Source organism: Mauremys mutica, chromosome 1 (genome assembly GCF_020497125.1).
Source record: "Mauremys mutica isolate MM-2020 ecotype Southern chromosome 1, ASM2049712v1, whole genome shotgun sequence".
Lineage (NCBI taxonomy): Eukaryota > Metazoa > Chordata > Testudines > Geoemydidae > Mauremys > Mauremys mutica.
The window spans coordinates 74525307-74541973 of NC_059072.1; the positions used below are offsets into that span (position 1 = coordinate 74525307).

Sequence of the window (16667 nt, forward strand, 5' to 3'; positions counted from 1 at the left end):
ACCCGCATTCCTTTTGGCACACAAATGTAAGATTTTGTGTGCTCAAATGGATGTGCCTGCACATTTTGCAGAAAGATTAGTAGAGGATTGATGACAATTTAGGCGTCTAAATTCCTGTTAACTTTGTGCTGTACCATCCAGAGGGAAAATGAAATGCAGCATGCAGCTCAATCAGCAAAGTGGTTTCATCAGTGAAGAATGCAGTAAAACAGAGAATTACCACTACTTTGTCGATCTACTCACAGAGTATGAAATTAATCAGAAAATCATGCAGGTGGAGTGGCAATAAAGCCTAAACCACCAACACATCTAGCCATCGATGTCTACCTGATCATTGCATCAGTAAACAGAATATCGGGGATCAAAATGGTCACATTTTGAAGCTCTTAGCCATATTTTATTCAGGCCTTACTCAGGCAAAATTCCCTCTAAGGTTAATGAGAGTTTTGGCCTAAGGACTGAGTCAAAAATGAGTAAACACTTCAGGATCTGGCCCAATATGTCACTCAATCAGATGAATCCAGTGGTGACATACAAGAGATTCTGTGCTACTGTGAAACAATAGAAACATTTGAACATGTTATCTTGGAGTTTATCTCCCCCTATTTCAAAGTGAAATGTAGAGTCACAAGTATGATGAACTACCCAGAAAATTACTAACTGTACAGAATTACCATGTATGAATCAGGAATAAAAAATAAGTCCTAAATACAGTGATAAGTTGTGGTATAGTCTCCTCTCAATGCAACATATATAACTGGAAGATCATGCAATATATAATTAATATGCAATATACATAATTATTGGAAGACTAAGGGTGAAATCTTGACCCCGTTAAAGTCAGTGGGGGGTTGCTATTGACTTCCATGGGGCCAAGATTTCATTTTAAGGTTTTTATTAGAGTCAGAAATCTATGTCAATGAATTTCACTGCCTGCAGAGAATTGTTTTAGCTTTAAAACCTTGTCTGGTTTTTAGAAGGATTTAAATGTTGGCACATTATCTTGACACACTGAGATTACTTTACTTTCTAAGCTGAAGCTGCAAAGGAGCAGTCTCTTACATGAAGAGTGGCAAGAATATGTAAGAAACAGAGGAGTGAGAAGAAGTAGGGAAAGAGAGAGAAAAGGACTATGAGATAGGGAGAAAATTCCATGAAGGATTTTGAAAGCAGAGAAGGCAATTTTGACAGATTCTGAATTGACTGGCCAGACAGTGGATGTGCTTGAGGGTGGGAGGTAAAGTGGTTTCTCCTCTTTGCATGTTTGAGAATATACGCAGCACATTCAGTACAAATCTGAACCTGGAGACGTGATATCTGGAAGGCTATAAAAGAGGGAGTCACAAATATATGGGGAGAGGAGATAAGGAGCATGGAAGAATATTTCAGTGGAGGGGATGTCTGACATGTGTGGGAATTTGCAGAGGAGGAAACAGATTTATTGAGAGGAGACACACACACTTTTGTTTTTGTGAATGATATTTTGTAAAAAGATTTCTAATAATTTTGGGTGCTTTTCTTTTTTTAAAGATTAAACTTTGTGTAACATACTTCCAAGATTTCTGCCAGTGCTAACCTTCATTGCCATGTTCAGTGACTCAGCTTGGCTCATGTCAAATACCCCATGCACAACTTGTTGAAAAGTCTGAGGTCAAAGTGTGGTGAACCATCTTACCTCTCTAATGTCCCTTTGATATTTACTGCTCATTTCTTCTGTTTTAATTAGATCCTTCCTGGCGGTCTCTGCTTCCTGCTCTACTTCCCCCACTCGGGAAGACAGTGCAGCCAAACGTTCCTTCATTTGTGCCATTTCATAATTTTGCTTTTCGAGCAGTTCCTGTAGTTCCACCACTTGACTGGCTTCATCATTTGAGTCTATAGAGCCATTTGATAGGCGCTGCAGGGAGAGAAGCAACAATATTCATCCATTACTTATCATATAATGTAGAAAGTGCCTGAAGCATTTTTTAAACAAATCTGTCAGCAATTAAAAGGCAAAATATTACAGGCATTTTAAGTGTAAATAACATGAGATTCAGGGATACTAATAAACAAAGGAAATAGAAGATATGTGCACTGTTAAACTGTGTATTAGTTGTGTTTTAGAGCAACTGGGTGTGTGAATTGTGATTATTTATGTACTGGGTCTTTTTTACAGGAAGTCGGAATTCAACCTTCAGAGCAAGGTAATCTCCATCAGGAGAGGTGAAATTTTAAGTCTCTAGTATTGCATATACAAATGATAAGGGAAGAAATGTAAATATGAACGAGCAACAGTGTTTGGCACTGACACGTGGAACTTCAGAACTCTGAAGTTCCTTCCTCCCAACCCTACTCAATCATTACTAAAATTCACCAGAAAGCACACAAAATCTGCAGATGCACAGCAGCCCTCTGATCCCCAATTTGTCTGGACAACTGTCATTTTGAAAGTATGCACAGAACAAACAACAAGGCTCCACACTGTATTTAAAATCAGTCAATGAAGTTTGGGATGGCTCCCAAGAATCATCTCACTAACCCTCCCCCAATCCCAAACAGAAATGTATGTGTATGGTGGACAGATATCAGTTATGTTTTGGTGGAGTTGAGAAATAACATTCTACAGGCTGATTCTGCTAGTTTTTGTCCTCTCTTGAAGTCTCACTCCCAAAGTCTCTTTCTCATTAGTGTTCCTCTTCCTTGAAGTCTCTATTCAGCATCTCTCTTCACCCCTCTACCCAGCTATGGTAGACTACTTCATATTTCTGCTACTCAGCTTCAATGAGAAGGGAAACAATGCACTAGCTGCTGAGTATCTGCACATGGAGAAGTGGGGGAGAGAAACAGCTGATGGGTTGCTGCAAGTTGCTGGAGTTCAATAGAGCAGTGCTATGAAAGCCACTTTACATTTTCCCATGCTGTCAAGCACAGGGATGTTGGTCCTCAAGGATGTTGTCCATTGCCCACTGGAGAACCAAGCGTATACTACTGCATACATGGTGTGTGTCTGGCTGTGCCATGGATAGAATCCATACTTCCTCCCATTGTTGCTTCTGTGTTACCATCATCACTACATATTTATACAGTTGTGTCTATTTACAAATTCAAAGAAAATCACTTTGTTTAATGACTTTAATTATATTCTTACTCAACTCAGCTATCAAATGAACCCAGACCATATAGTTACACTAAGACCATCTGCATTTCTGTGGATCACTGAATAAAGTTTTACACTAAAGATTCATTAGATTAAAACAGCTCAGCTCCAAAATTACTTTCCTAGTGATTTGTGTTATTCTTAAACTGTATGTTAATTACTGAAACACAGCTGATCTACTTTGGGATACTACTGACTAATGACAATCGTAGAAGTTGAAAATCTTATTTCCATTTGATTTTGTTGGTCAGAATGATTTCAATTACAGCATTTGCATATAATTACCATTCATATGCTGCAACTGCATATGAAAATAAAAATACTACCTGGCCACAATATTAAAAATACATTACGACCATCCTTTGGTCCACTGTATGAACTTTATGTAACTTCTCCACTCATGGTTATTGTAATGTTACTTTTAGGGCCTTATTTTCATGCAGTAATTTTTGCATTTATGACAGATGGAGTAAGTCATAGACAGATGGACAAACTTTATCATGTGTTTACCTTGCCATATTATTCCCTAAATGGTAGCATATGAATTGAAGCTAAAAATATAACTAAGCAACCATTAAATATGAAACATGAACACCATTCAGGTCACTTGCTTAATGTGACCAAAACTATGATAATTTCTTCATCAGTAAGCTTTAATTACTAACAAGTGTACATTCATCAACATTTTCTGTGAAAAATAATTGTGAAAGTTAAAATTTTTTTTATCATTTTTCTTTGAGAGACTACAATAATTTTAAAAATAGAAATAAATCAATGATCTAAAAATGTTGAAGTAGATGACTAAAGGATAGATTTTTAAAGGTAGATAAGTGCCTAATCCCATTGATAACTCCCATATATTTCATGGTTAAATTGAGTAATTATATGTCTTGATCAAAACTGGCTTGAAAGTTACTTTTTCCTGTTGTTCAGCTCTGGTAAGAATTTGCTGAATGCAGTTAGTCGAAAACCAGCATATTCATGTTCTCTTGGTCCCGGATGACTGGAAAAAGGCTAATGTGGTGGAAGGAGGAGGATCCAGGGAACTACAGGCCAGTCAGCCTCACCTCAGTCCCTGGAAAAATCATGGAGCAGGTCCTCAAGGAATCAATTCTGAAGCACTTAGAGGAGAGGAAAGTGATCAGGAACAGTCAGCATGGATTCACCAAGGTCAAGTCATGCCTGACTAACCTAATTGCCTTCTGTGACAAGATAACTGGCTCTGTGGATGAGGGGAAACCAGTGGATGTGTTATTCCCTGACCTTAGCAAAGCTTTTGATATGGTCTCCCACAGTATTCTTGTCAGCAAGTTAAAGAAGCATGGGTTGGATGAACGGACTATAAGGTGGATAGAAAACTGGCTAGATCATTGGGCTCAACAGCAGTGATCAATGGTTCCATGTCTAGTTGACAGCCAGTATCAAGCAGAGTGCCCCAAGGGTCGGTCCTGGGGCTGGTTTTGTTCAATATCTTCATTAATGATCTGGAGGATGGTGTGGACTGCACCCTCAGCAAGTTTGTAGATGACACTAAACTGGGAGGAGTGGTAGATACACTGAAGGGTAGGGATAGCATACAGAGGGACCTAGACAAATTAGAGGATTGGACCAAAAGAAATCTGATGAGGTTCAACAAGGACAAGTGCAGAGTCCTGCACTTAGGATGGAAGAATCCCATGCACTGCTACAGACTAGGGACCGAATGGCTAGGCAGCAGTTCTGCAGAAAAGGACCTAGGGGTTACAGTGGACAAGAAGCTGGATATGAGTTGACAGTATGCCCTTGTTGCCAAGAAGGCTAATGGCATTTTGGGCTGTATAACTAGGGTCATTGCCAGCAGATTGAGGGACGTGATCATTCCCCTCTATTTGACATTGGTGAGGCCTCCTCTGGAGCACTGTGTCCAGTTTTGGGCCCCACACTACAAGAAGGATGTGGAACAATTGGAATGAGTCCAGTGGAGGGCAACAAAAATGATTAGGGGGCTAGAGCACATGACTTATGAGGAGAGGCTGAGGGAACTGGGATTGTTTAGTCGGCAGAAGAGAAGAATGAAGGGGGATTTGATTGCTGCTTTCAACTACCTGAAAGGGGGTTCCAAAGAGGATGGATCTAGACTGTTCTCAGGGGTACCAGACAGAACAAGGAGTAGTGGTCTCAAGTTGCAGTGGGGGAGGTTTAGGTTGGATATTAGGAAAAACTTTTTCACTAGGAGGGTGGTGAAGCACTGGAATGGGTTGCCTAGGGAGGTGGTGGAATCTCCTTCCTTAGGGTACGTCTACACTTACCTGCCGGTTCGACGCGGAGAGTTCGACTTTTTGGAGTTCGAACTATCGCGTCTGATCTAGACGCGATAGTTCAAACTCCGGAGGCGCCGCGGTCGACTCCGGTACTCCACCTCGGCAGAAGGAGTTGGCGGAGTCGACGGGGGAGCCGCGGAGTTCGACCCCGCCGCGTGTGGACGGGTGAGTTGTTCGAATTAGGGTACTTCGAATTCAGCTACGCTATTCACGTAGCTGAATTTGCGTACCCTAATTCGAACCCCCTTCTTAGTGTAGACCAGGCCTTAGAGGTTTTTAAGGTCAGGCTTGACAAAGCCCTGGCTGGGATGATTTAGTTGGGGATTGGTCCTGCTTTGAGTAGGGAGTTGGACTAGATAAGCTCCTGCGGTCCCTTCCAACCCTGATATTCTATGATTCTATGATTCAATAATTTGACATTCAAAGAAACATATCTAGTGCAATTAATCATTGTTTTCTTTTAGAAACCACATGCAACACTGAAATAACATTAATGGGTACTTACTTTCCCCTTTCACCATGCTACATGTTCTCCATCCCTCTGGTTCTCTCTGCACTGTCATCCAGACAATAACACCACATACATGGGGAGGAGTGACTCTCTCTTTTCTCCACAAGGGTTCCCTAGCTAGAATGGAGAGGTATTGAGCCGGGTCTCCAGGCTAAACTGAGCTGAGCTCAGTTTACTCTTGTTGGTCTTGTTTCAGACCAGGCAAAGTGAACTTGTGTTCCATTTAATCTCTTGGCACACACTATCCTGGGGAAAGAGGGATAGACAGAGGGAAAGAGCTGCAATGGACTGAGGGTTAGTTTACTTTTGTCACTCAGTTTTTTATAATTTGATTTCCTTTCAATCCTGCCATGTTAGGCAACAGCATGGTCAGAGTATAGGGTAGGATTAGCTCCCAGACTCCTTTAATTATGTAATACTATTCAACTCAGGGAGGGAGGGAGGAAAGAGAGCATGTTGATTATCCAATCCCAATCATCTGATTATCTAATATTGTTCTATTCAATGTGGCCCCATTAAATACAGACTATCCTTAATTTCAATAATTTGTGTTAGCTAACAACTGCACTAAGACAATCAACATTTCCATAAGAAATATTATATTTTAAAAATTATGTTGGATCAGAAGCCACAGTTGAGTCACAAATAATTATGAAGCCCCCACTTTAAAAGTTGTCCCATAATGTTACTGTAGCTTCTCAAAAATTACTTTGTGTTTGTGACATTTTGCTAGAGCCTAAATACTATTAAAACCTTTTCCTCAAAATATATATAAATGTGTTTTATTGGCTAAAAACTCAATCCCTTTCTTAATACCTATATGAATAAATCACGTCTAGTTTGAGTCGTGTGACATGTACCTAGATCAGTTTTATGGCTGTTTCAATAAGGTATTTTTCATTAACTTGACAGTACAACTGGAATGTGTTAAAGGAACATTTTGATTGCTATGTACCGGTACATTTCATACCATCTGTCATTTACAAGAGACTTAGAACACACTGTAGTTTCACTCTGTCCCTCACCCAATGGAGAGCAACATTTGGTTGTCAAGTCAGCCAAAGGGAGAGAAGAGAGCCAATGACCAGGATGGCCAGAAATTTTAGGACCTTTGTAGGATTTGATCCAACACCCATTGAAGTCAATGGCAAACTTCTGGATCCCAGAACAGGTGAGTCAGAATTCTAAATCTTTTCACTCACTATTGGCTCAAATATGAAGATCCATAGGTCATTGTGGAGTTGGGAGGAAACGGAATAGCAGAAGTGATGTTAGTAGAGATTAACAAAGGGAAGACTGAAAGCCAAGCACAGAAACTAGGTGAAGTCTGAGGTCTCAGAGCAAAAGGAAACTGAGGTCAAGTCAAGAGAGGATAGGAGCTATGAGCTCAGAGGACATGATGAACATGAGACAGACAGACAGGTAGATAGGAGGTGCAAGGTAGGTAAAAATGGAAAAAGAGCCAAATGAGATCTCCAAAGACCCTGTTTTCATCCTAACCAGAGGTGCAGGTTGTACCAGAGAGAGATGTCCAGGAAAGTTAATTTAAATAATATTTTAAAACAGCATTTCTCAACTCCCTCAACACCTCCCACTCCTTCCCAGCACCTCCTTCACACCAGCTGTTCCCCAGCGTGAAGGAGGCGCTGGGACAGAGGGGAAGGAGTGGGGACCCTGGGCCCATGCCACTCCCGGAAGCATGTCCCTGTGGTTGGGGGTGGGGGAAGGGGGTCTCCGTGCGCCGCCCCAGACCCAAGTGCTGACTCTGTAGCTCCCATTGGCTTGGAACTGCAGCCAATGGGAGCTGTGGAGGTGGTGTCTGCGAGCAGCTCCGCGTGGAGACTCTCTGACCCCTGGCCTAGGAGCCGCTGCCAGAGGGATGTGCTAGTCGCTTTTGGGAGCCGCCCAAGGTAAGCGCTGCCCCCGTTACCCCCTCCCGCACCCCAGATCAGAACCTGCACTCAAACTCCCTCAGAGCCCGTACCCCCTCCTGCACCCACACTCCCACCCCGTCCCCCTGCCCCAGCCCTCAGCCCCCTCCAGCACCCGAACTCCCTCCCACACCCAAACTCCCAGCTTTGAGCCCACACCCCGCACCCCCTCCTGCACCCAAACTCCCTCCCAGAGCCCATACCCCTCCTGCACCCCAACCCCCTGCCTCAGCATGGTGAAAGTGAGCAGGACTGGATTAACTTTTTGTGGGCCCGGTGCCAAACATATTTGTGGGCCCCCCTGGGGAATGAAGAGGACGGGGGAAGAGCACAGAGGGAGGGTGGATTTGATTTAAATCACTAGTTAGGAAGACTCGATTTAATCATGGGTTTCTACATAAAAGTACATTCTTGTTGGTTGTTATAACCTTAAAACATATTCTTCACAACTCAGAGATAGATTTAGGTTTCATTTTTAGAAGGTACACACTATACATTTTTAAACCATGATTATTTTGAAAACTTTTCAGATGAGTTTTACAGTTATATCAGAAAATGAATGATTGTTTGGTTATTTCATTTACCAAAGATAATTGAAGCAGATATTTATGAGGTAATTGGGAGGTGAACTATCTCCATTTCAAGAGGTTAATCATTAATATTTGGAGGATTTTCTGTATTAGGAGGAGATCACCACCAGACAGACATTTAAATTGTTTTATTTAACTAAAACAATAAAGTTAAGTATTCTGGGTTTTTTTCCTTCAACAGCAAACATAATATTTTAACAAAAAAAAATATGTCCCTCACTTCTCACATTTATCTCCAAACTTCTCCTTGTCCAGATCTCTTCTGCCCCCAACAATCTTCTATTCATTGAACTTTTTGAAACTTTTCACTTTTAAGTAGAGGTAAAGGGTTGATCCTGTGTACACAAATTTGCAGAGGGACAATAGAGTTGAGGTCTGTTATTTCTCACCTCTATACATGATTTATTTATTTAAATATCAGAGGGATAGCCGTGTTAGTCTGGTTCTGTAAAAGCAGCAAAGAATCCTGTGGCACCTTATAGACTAACAGACGTTTTGCAGCATGAGCTTTCGTGGGTGAATACCCACTTCTTCAGATGCAAGAGGTGGAAATTTCCTGGGGCAGGTATATATAAGCAAGCAAGAAGCAAGCTAGAGATAACGAGGTTAGATCAATCAGGGAGGATGAGGCCCTGTTCTAGCAGTTGAAGTGTGAAAACCAAGGGAGGAGAAACTGGTTCTGTAATTGGCAAGCCATTCACAGTCTTTGTTTAGTCCTGAATGAACCGGTGATGTTGCAACAAACCTCGATGCCAACTCTGCCCACATATCTACACCACCAACACCATCACAGGACCAAACCAGATCAGCCACAACATCACCGGTTCATTCACCTGCACTTCCACCAATGTAATATATGCCATCATATGCCAGCAATGCCCCTCTGCTATGTACATCGGCCAAACTGGACAGTCTCTAAGGAAAAGGATAAATGGACACAAATCAGACATTAGGAATGGCAATATACAAAAACCTGTAGGAGAACACTTCAACCTCCCTGGCCACACAATAGCAGATCTTAAGGTGGCCATCCTACACCAAAAAAACTTTAGGACCAGACTTCAAAGAGAAACTGCTGAGCTCCAGTTCATCTGCAAATTTGACACCATCAGCTCTGTTAGTCTATAAGGTGCCACAGGATTCTTTGCTGCTATTTATTTAAAAACATTTTTGCTGTTAACAAGTATGTTACCTCTGGAGAGGCAAATCCACAGTTTGAGAACTGCAAAACTAAGCATCTCTGATGGTATCTTCTAGACTGAGCACTGCGTCCCATTGGGTAGATAGAAAAGTTAACCTAAATAATCTACACAGAAGTCTGTGGAACCCCATAAGATTGGGTCCCTAAGCCTGTAGAACTGATGAATGAAATAGTTTTTAACTGTTCACTTTATTAATGTAACTTCATAAGTAAAGTTTTATGAATGAAACAACATTCATTCATAAAACCAGTTACCCCAATAACTGGCTAATTGACAATTAAGATGCTTGTTAAGAGCCATAGCTGTTCAGCCAGTTGCCCTTGTAAGTTTCACTGTCAATCCAATTCCTGCTTAAATCACTGAGACTTGCACTGTTTCAGTATTGTAACTTCTGTTCATTGTTTGCTATTCATTACACTTGCCTACTTCTGTTCACTGTTTGCCATATTGTAATTCAAACTCCATTTTACAATGCCTACTCCATTTTGTAAAAGCTTGCTGCAACCTTCATTTTTACAAAACCCTGCTGTAATCTTATTAGTTTAGTTTAGATGTGTGAATGAGGTATGTATGGATGATGGAATCAACCTCCAGCACCAGCCTGTCCTGAGTTCAAAACACCAATGGCTGAAGATGCAGACAAGAGCCCTAACAAAGTAAGAAGAGTGTGTGTGGGGGTGCAGGAGTCGAGGCTGCGGTCATGGGAGGTGCAGGAGTCAGGGCAGGGGGTTGGGAGTTTGTGAGGGGGTACAGGGGTCAGGGCTGGGGTTGTGGGGATGCTCCCAGCCCCCTGCCCTGAGCAGTTCACAGCAGGGGGCTGGAGGGGGTATGCCCCGATTCCACCCCCTTTCCCAAGGCCCTGCCCTCACCTCTTCTCCACTTTCTCCTCTCTCTCCTGAAAGTTATTAAATGTTCAACACCAAGGAACAGATGGAGTAGAGAACTGAATTTTCCACGGCCTCTTTCACAAAATATATCACCATTTTGCCTTTAGTAATTATCCTTTTGAGGGGAAAACCAGCCCCTTCTCTCTTTTTGCAAAGTCCTGTGACCTCTTTCAGCTAAAGAAAACTTGTGAGTGCTGGTGATGCAATAGCTCTCCCTGTTATAGTGGTGGGGGATGAGTAAAGGTGGGGGTGCAGTGTTAAGGCCCCCGACCCCTAATGCCTGCACACTTCAGGGGAGAGCAGCTGCTGTTGGAAGGGGCATTTCTCTCACTAGAGTTAAGCCGCCCAGGGTCCAGGCGGCGTGGCTGCTGCTCCCTCCCCTGCCCCGCAAACAGCTGATCAGGAGCAGGGAGAGAGTGTGAGAGGAGGAGGGGCGAGTACACAACACGTTGGGGAAGAGGCGGGGGGAGGGGGAGCTTTGCTGCCGGCTCCCGTGCAACAGCAGGACAGAGCCCCGGGCACAGCAGCGCCAAGCTTCCCGGACAAGAGAGGCTGGGCCAGGGCACCTTTCGAGCGTTAGCCTGGCGCCATTGTAAATCCGGTATTGAAAGTGAGTGAGGGTGGGAGAGAGCACGCAACGGAGAGAGGGGGGAATGGGGGAAGGGGGTGGAACAGGGGTGTGGCCTCAGGAAGGGCAGGGCAAGGTTTAGAGGTGGGGCTTAGGGGTCCCCAAAAATTTGTAAATCCAACTGGGGGTCCATGGGTTGCTAAAGTTTGAGAACCTCTGTTTTAAAATGTACTTTAGGTTCTGAAAACCTTTTGTATTTCAAATTATATGTACTGTCTACATCACGGGCTCTCAGACTGGGGGGTCAGGACCCCTCAGGGGGTCGCAAGGTTATTACATGGGGGGTTGCGAGCTATCAGCCTCCACCCCAAACTCCACTTTGCCTCCAGCATTTATAATGATGTTAAATATATTAAGAAGTGTTTTTAATTTATAAGGAGGGGTCACACTCAGAGGCTTGCTATGTGAAAGGGGGACAACCATTGCTCTACTGATTACAGAGAAATGATCCCATTACTAGAATTCTTTTGAAAATGCTGCAGCATCAGAAAACGGGTGGAAAATCTCCTTACCTCCAAGCATTTTAGTAGAAGGTTTTAGTCTCTACTTAGATCAGCTCCATCACTGTAAATTACAGTGAAGACGGGGTTAAAGGTCAACGAAGGACTATATCTTATTGTATCACATGATGTCTTTAGTATTACTCTTGTGATCTCTCCCATTTGTAAACTCACCATTACAACTGGGAGACTTTGCCAGGGAAGAGAGGGTGCAGGCATCACAAGAAAAAAACAAAATATTTTTAAAAGTCATTTAAATGTGTGAAAACTACTTCTCTATGCTGTTTCATCTACTTCAGTTACACCTCTAGGCACAGCATATTAGCTGTAAAAGTTTTCTTATTCTGGAAGAGGAGACTGGAGGGACTGTGGAAGCAGCACTGAGTAGAGCAAAAATTCACAGATAAGGAGCAGGAAGAATGGGGTGAACTAGTAAAGAGCAAATATGACAGCAAGCATAACCCTTTCTCCCACTCACATGCAGAGGTGCAGAAATCAAACATGAGGCGCTCAAAGGATTACCACAGTTTGAAGTTATGGTGGATTTAGACAATGAGCCTACATTAGAAGATTTGCAGAAAGCCATTAAATCGATTCCCAGGAACAAGGCATATGGCAAAGACTGCTTGCCTGCTGAAATCTACAAATGTGCCAATGACAAACTATTCCAAAAGCTCCATGAAGTCATAATACTTTGTTGGAAAGAAGAAGTGGTACCACAAGATTTCAAAGATGCTTGGTTTGTACAATTATACAGACATAAAGGGGACAGAAGCAACTCTGACAGCTACAGAGGTACTTCCCTGTTGAACATTGTCAGAAAAGTTGTCACTTGCATTATGCTCCGTTGGCTGCAATCTCTAGGTGAAAGAATCTATCCTGAAAGTCAATGTGGTTTTCGCTCAGGATGTTCCAACATTGATATAATATTTTCAGTCAAGCGACTGCAAGAGAAGTGTAGAGAAAAATGAATACCACTATAAATAGCCTTCACTGATCTGATGAAGACCTTCAATATGGTAAACAGACTGCGTTTTTGCTTTTCTGAAGACTCTGGGTTGTCCTCTCAAATCACTGAACCTTATTCGCTCTTTATATCAAGGAATGAAGGCAACTATAGTATATGAAAACAAAGAATAAAATGCTTTTGATATCAACAATGGGGTGAAACAGGTGTATCATAGCCCCCTGTGCTCTTAAACATCTACTTTTCTTTCCTGATTCTTCATGCATTTAAAGATGGTGTTTATCTCTGAACCATACTAGATGGTTTACATCACAAGGTTTAGAGTGAACACCAAGGTGAAAGAGCTGGGTTTTGAGAAATTTCCTGTTTGCAGCTGACAAGGCCTTGGTTGCCATAGTGAATCTTCTCTGCAAAATCTCTTGGGCAGTTATTCTGTGTCATTCAAGAAGTTTTGGTTAACAATTACTTTCAAGAAGACTGTGATCATGTACCAAAGGGTGGAAGAACCAATGCCTGACATTACTTCGGAGGGTAAATCTCTTAATGTCATTGACAGCTTTTGCTACTTGGGTTCTATGATCAGCAGGAATCTTGACCTTGAGATTGAACTAACAGAATCAGAAAAGTAGCTAGGAATTTCAGGCCATTACAGAAATGTGCATGAAATAACAGCAAGCTATTGACTAAGGTAAAATGCAAATCTACGAGACGTGTGTGCTATCATCTCTGCTTTATGGTTCAGAAATATGGACTACATATGCTAGGCACTTCAGCAGACTGAACAGCTTCCATATGAGATGCCTGCACAAGGTCCTGAAAATAAAATGAGAAGACAAAATACCAAACACAGAGATGTTGGAGTGCACAGGACTGACATATTTAGAAGTCACTATTAAGAGGAGGATATTGCGATAGCTTGGTCATGTCTGAAGAAGGGGAGGAGATGGTATCCCCAAAAAATTTTTGTACAGTGAGATCCGTGACAGCTCTAGAAAGCGAGGTCACCCTTTATGGCAGTATTACAATATGTGTAAAAATGATATGAAGTTGTTCAACATCAACACAGAAAGCTGTGAGGAGTGCACAGAATCCTATCTAATCTGGAGGAAACATCGGGCACTGGGTGCAACCCAATATGAAGCAGCTTTGATCCACAGGATGGAAACAAAGTGAGAAAGAAGAAAGCAGCCCTATAATCTTTGTTTCCAACTCAGATAATAGATGGATCTATGGAATTTGTAACAAAGTGCATCTCTCTCGAACTGGGCTTGGCAGCCACAAATGGATTCATCAGGCATGTGACAAGCAGGGGCAGCTCCAGGCCCCAGCACACCAAGCGCATGCTTGGGGCGGCATGCCGCGGGGGGCGCTCTGCCGGTCGCCGGGAGGGCGGCAGGCAGCTCCGGTGGACCTCCCGCAGATGTGCCTGCGGAGGGTCTGCTGGTCCCACGGCTCCGATGGAGCATCCGCAGGCACGTCTGCGGGAGGTCCACCGGAGCCGTGGGACCGGCAACCGGCAAAGTGCCCCCCACGGCGTGCCGCCGTGCTTGGGGTGGTGAAATGGCTAGAGCCGCCCCTGGTGACTAGACTTCTTATGTGTACACTATGATCCAGCAGATTGATGGTTGCCTATCATGCAGAGGTATTCCTGATCTCCAAGGTGTAAAGAGTAGTCTCTCCACTGAGTACTGAGAGGGGTGGAAGGATGGACTGGTGGGACCAGAGTGAGGAGAGGGAAGACAAGGATTCTGTTCCTGGCTCTGCCACAGATTTCTTGTATGACCTTGGGCAAGCTGCTTGCGCTTCCATTCCTCCAGCTATAAAATGAGGACAATAATACATTCCTTCTTCACAGGGGTGTTGTGAGGCTCAGTGCATTAATAGTTCATCAAAATCTTTTGGATCCTTGGACATAAGGTGATTTAAACAATTAAGTTAATGATATTCACTTCATATTACATAGTATTATAGGACCACAAGGATAAAGAGAAGCAGCAAAAGCGAATTTAACATCACTATGCTTAAAACAACAACAAAAAAAAGCAAAAGCAAAGTCGTGGCAGTGACTGAGAAACTGAAATCACAGTCCATATAAAGTGGTGCAGAGATAGTGTCTCCTCACGAAAAAGCTTTTATAGCTGTCCAAATATAGCAATAGTAGCCAGGAGGAGAAACAGAACAGAGATAAAAAAATCATCAAGCAAATCTGATGGCAGAGATAGCATTAGTTACAACAGAGGAGGCATACCACAGAGAAAATCAAAGTTCAAAAATACCCTGTGGGAGCATGTGCCATGGAGGGCAACAGGGATTAAACAAGAAAAAAGGTCCGGAGAAAACATCTTCAAATTGCTAGTGGTGTATGGGAGGAGGAGGGGGGGGGGGGATGTAATGCCCATATTCCCTAATGTGGAATAGCATGAAAAGAAAACCAACATCATTAGTGTGGGATTTTTTTTTCTCTCTAGATCAAAAGCACAGCAGCAATGCAATCTGCTGTTTGTATAGGCAACGTGTCAGCAGTGGGAAGGAGGGTAAGCACATGGGAACACAGTAAAATTCCCTCAGACCCTCCCTTCCTCCCATACAACAGCATGAGAAAAGTATCTGCCTACTGGACTATTAGAAGGGAGGAATGAAGATAAAAGCAAGACCAGGAGTAGGTACAGGACAAGACCCACACTGAAAACCTTAATCTCTTTCAATCTGTTCCACATCCACACTGCAGTCTGATCCAATAGTACTGTTGAAGGGAAAGCTGTGTTACAGAGATGGCACAATGTACTATTTAAAACAACAGTAAGGACAGCAGACTACAGTAGTTACCAAATTAAATATAAAATTGTCCAAGTTAGTGATGTTGAACGTATTGCTTTTTAATTTTGCAAAAGACAAGATATGAGGAAAGCACAGAAATAGCTTCACCGTGACAAATGCTGAGGTGTTTAATTTTGCTTCAGTCTTCACTAAAAAAGTTAATGACCAGATACTCAACACAATTAATACTAACAACAAGGGGAAAGGAACACAAGCCAAAATAGGGAAAGAACGGGCTAAAAACCGTTTAGATAAATTAGATGTATTCAAGTCGGCAGGGCCTGATGAAATTCACCCTAGGGTATTTAAGGAACTAGCTGAAGCAATCTCAGAACTGTTGGTGCCACTAGGCCTGAGTAAACCAAAGTTGTGACTTTGGGCCTATGTGACCCAAAGTACCTTTATGTAAAGTGCTTTTGTTAGCCTTACTAAACTTTTGTAACCTTTTGTGTTATGTGCTAATTACTGGCAGTGGCAAGGTTGCTGGATACTAGATGTAGCCAATATTAAATAAGATAGGCGGAAAGCAGGTGCTGTAATTAAAGTTATATGCATGAAAACGTAGCCCCCCCGGTGGGAAAGTACAGATAACTGATCACAGAAAAGTTGCTAACAAGCTAAGGTGGTTTTTTGCCAAGTATGACTTAACTGCTTCATGTGATTGCTATTGCAAAGTGTATTTGCTGCATGGGAATGAAAGGTGGGGGGAGAGGAGGAGTGTGGGGGTAATGGGAATGCTTAACTGAAGTTCTGTATAAAGAGAGGAAAACCGCTTGTATCGGGGTGCAGGATTTGAGAATGCTTTTCTCCCTGGCACCTTTCTTTGGGCTCAAATAAACCTGGTTTTGCTTCTCCACCCTGGTGTGTTAATTAGTGCGACGCACACCGGGCAACGAACCCTGCTGTTGCTCCGCCTCGGGCTCTTTGAGCCGGCAACAGAACCATTAGCAATTCTCTTTAAGAACTCCTGAAGAACGGGTTAGGTCCCAGAGGACTGGAAAAGGGCAAAGTACCTATCTTTAAAAAGGGGAACAAATATGGCCTGGGGAATTATATATCAGTCGGCTTAACTTTGATATCTGGAAAGATACTGGAACAAACTATTAAACAATCAGTTTGTAAGCACCTAGAGCAGTTGTCCCCAATCTTTTTGTCTGGCGGGTGCCAGACGAAGGACCGTGGCAGCAGTGGAGCA

The 16667-nt window shown here is 42.8% G+C and overlaps 1 protein-coding gene across 5 annotated transcripts in view; it reads right to left on the bottom strand.

The window, feature by feature from the left end:
- Window positions 1-16667, bottom strand: part of PPFIA2 (PTPRF interacting protein alpha 2) — a 677602-nt gene that overhangs the window by 124595 nt on the left and 536340 nt on the right. For all 5 annotated transcript variants that reach the window (XM_044979837.1, XM_044979845.1, XM_044979876.1 and 2 more), the window contains one exon: window positions 1676-1897. In XM_044979837.1, coding sequence (XP_044835772.1) covers window positions 1676-1897 — 222 coding nt within the window. The remainder of the gene's footprint in view (window positions 1-1675; window positions 1898-16667) is intronic.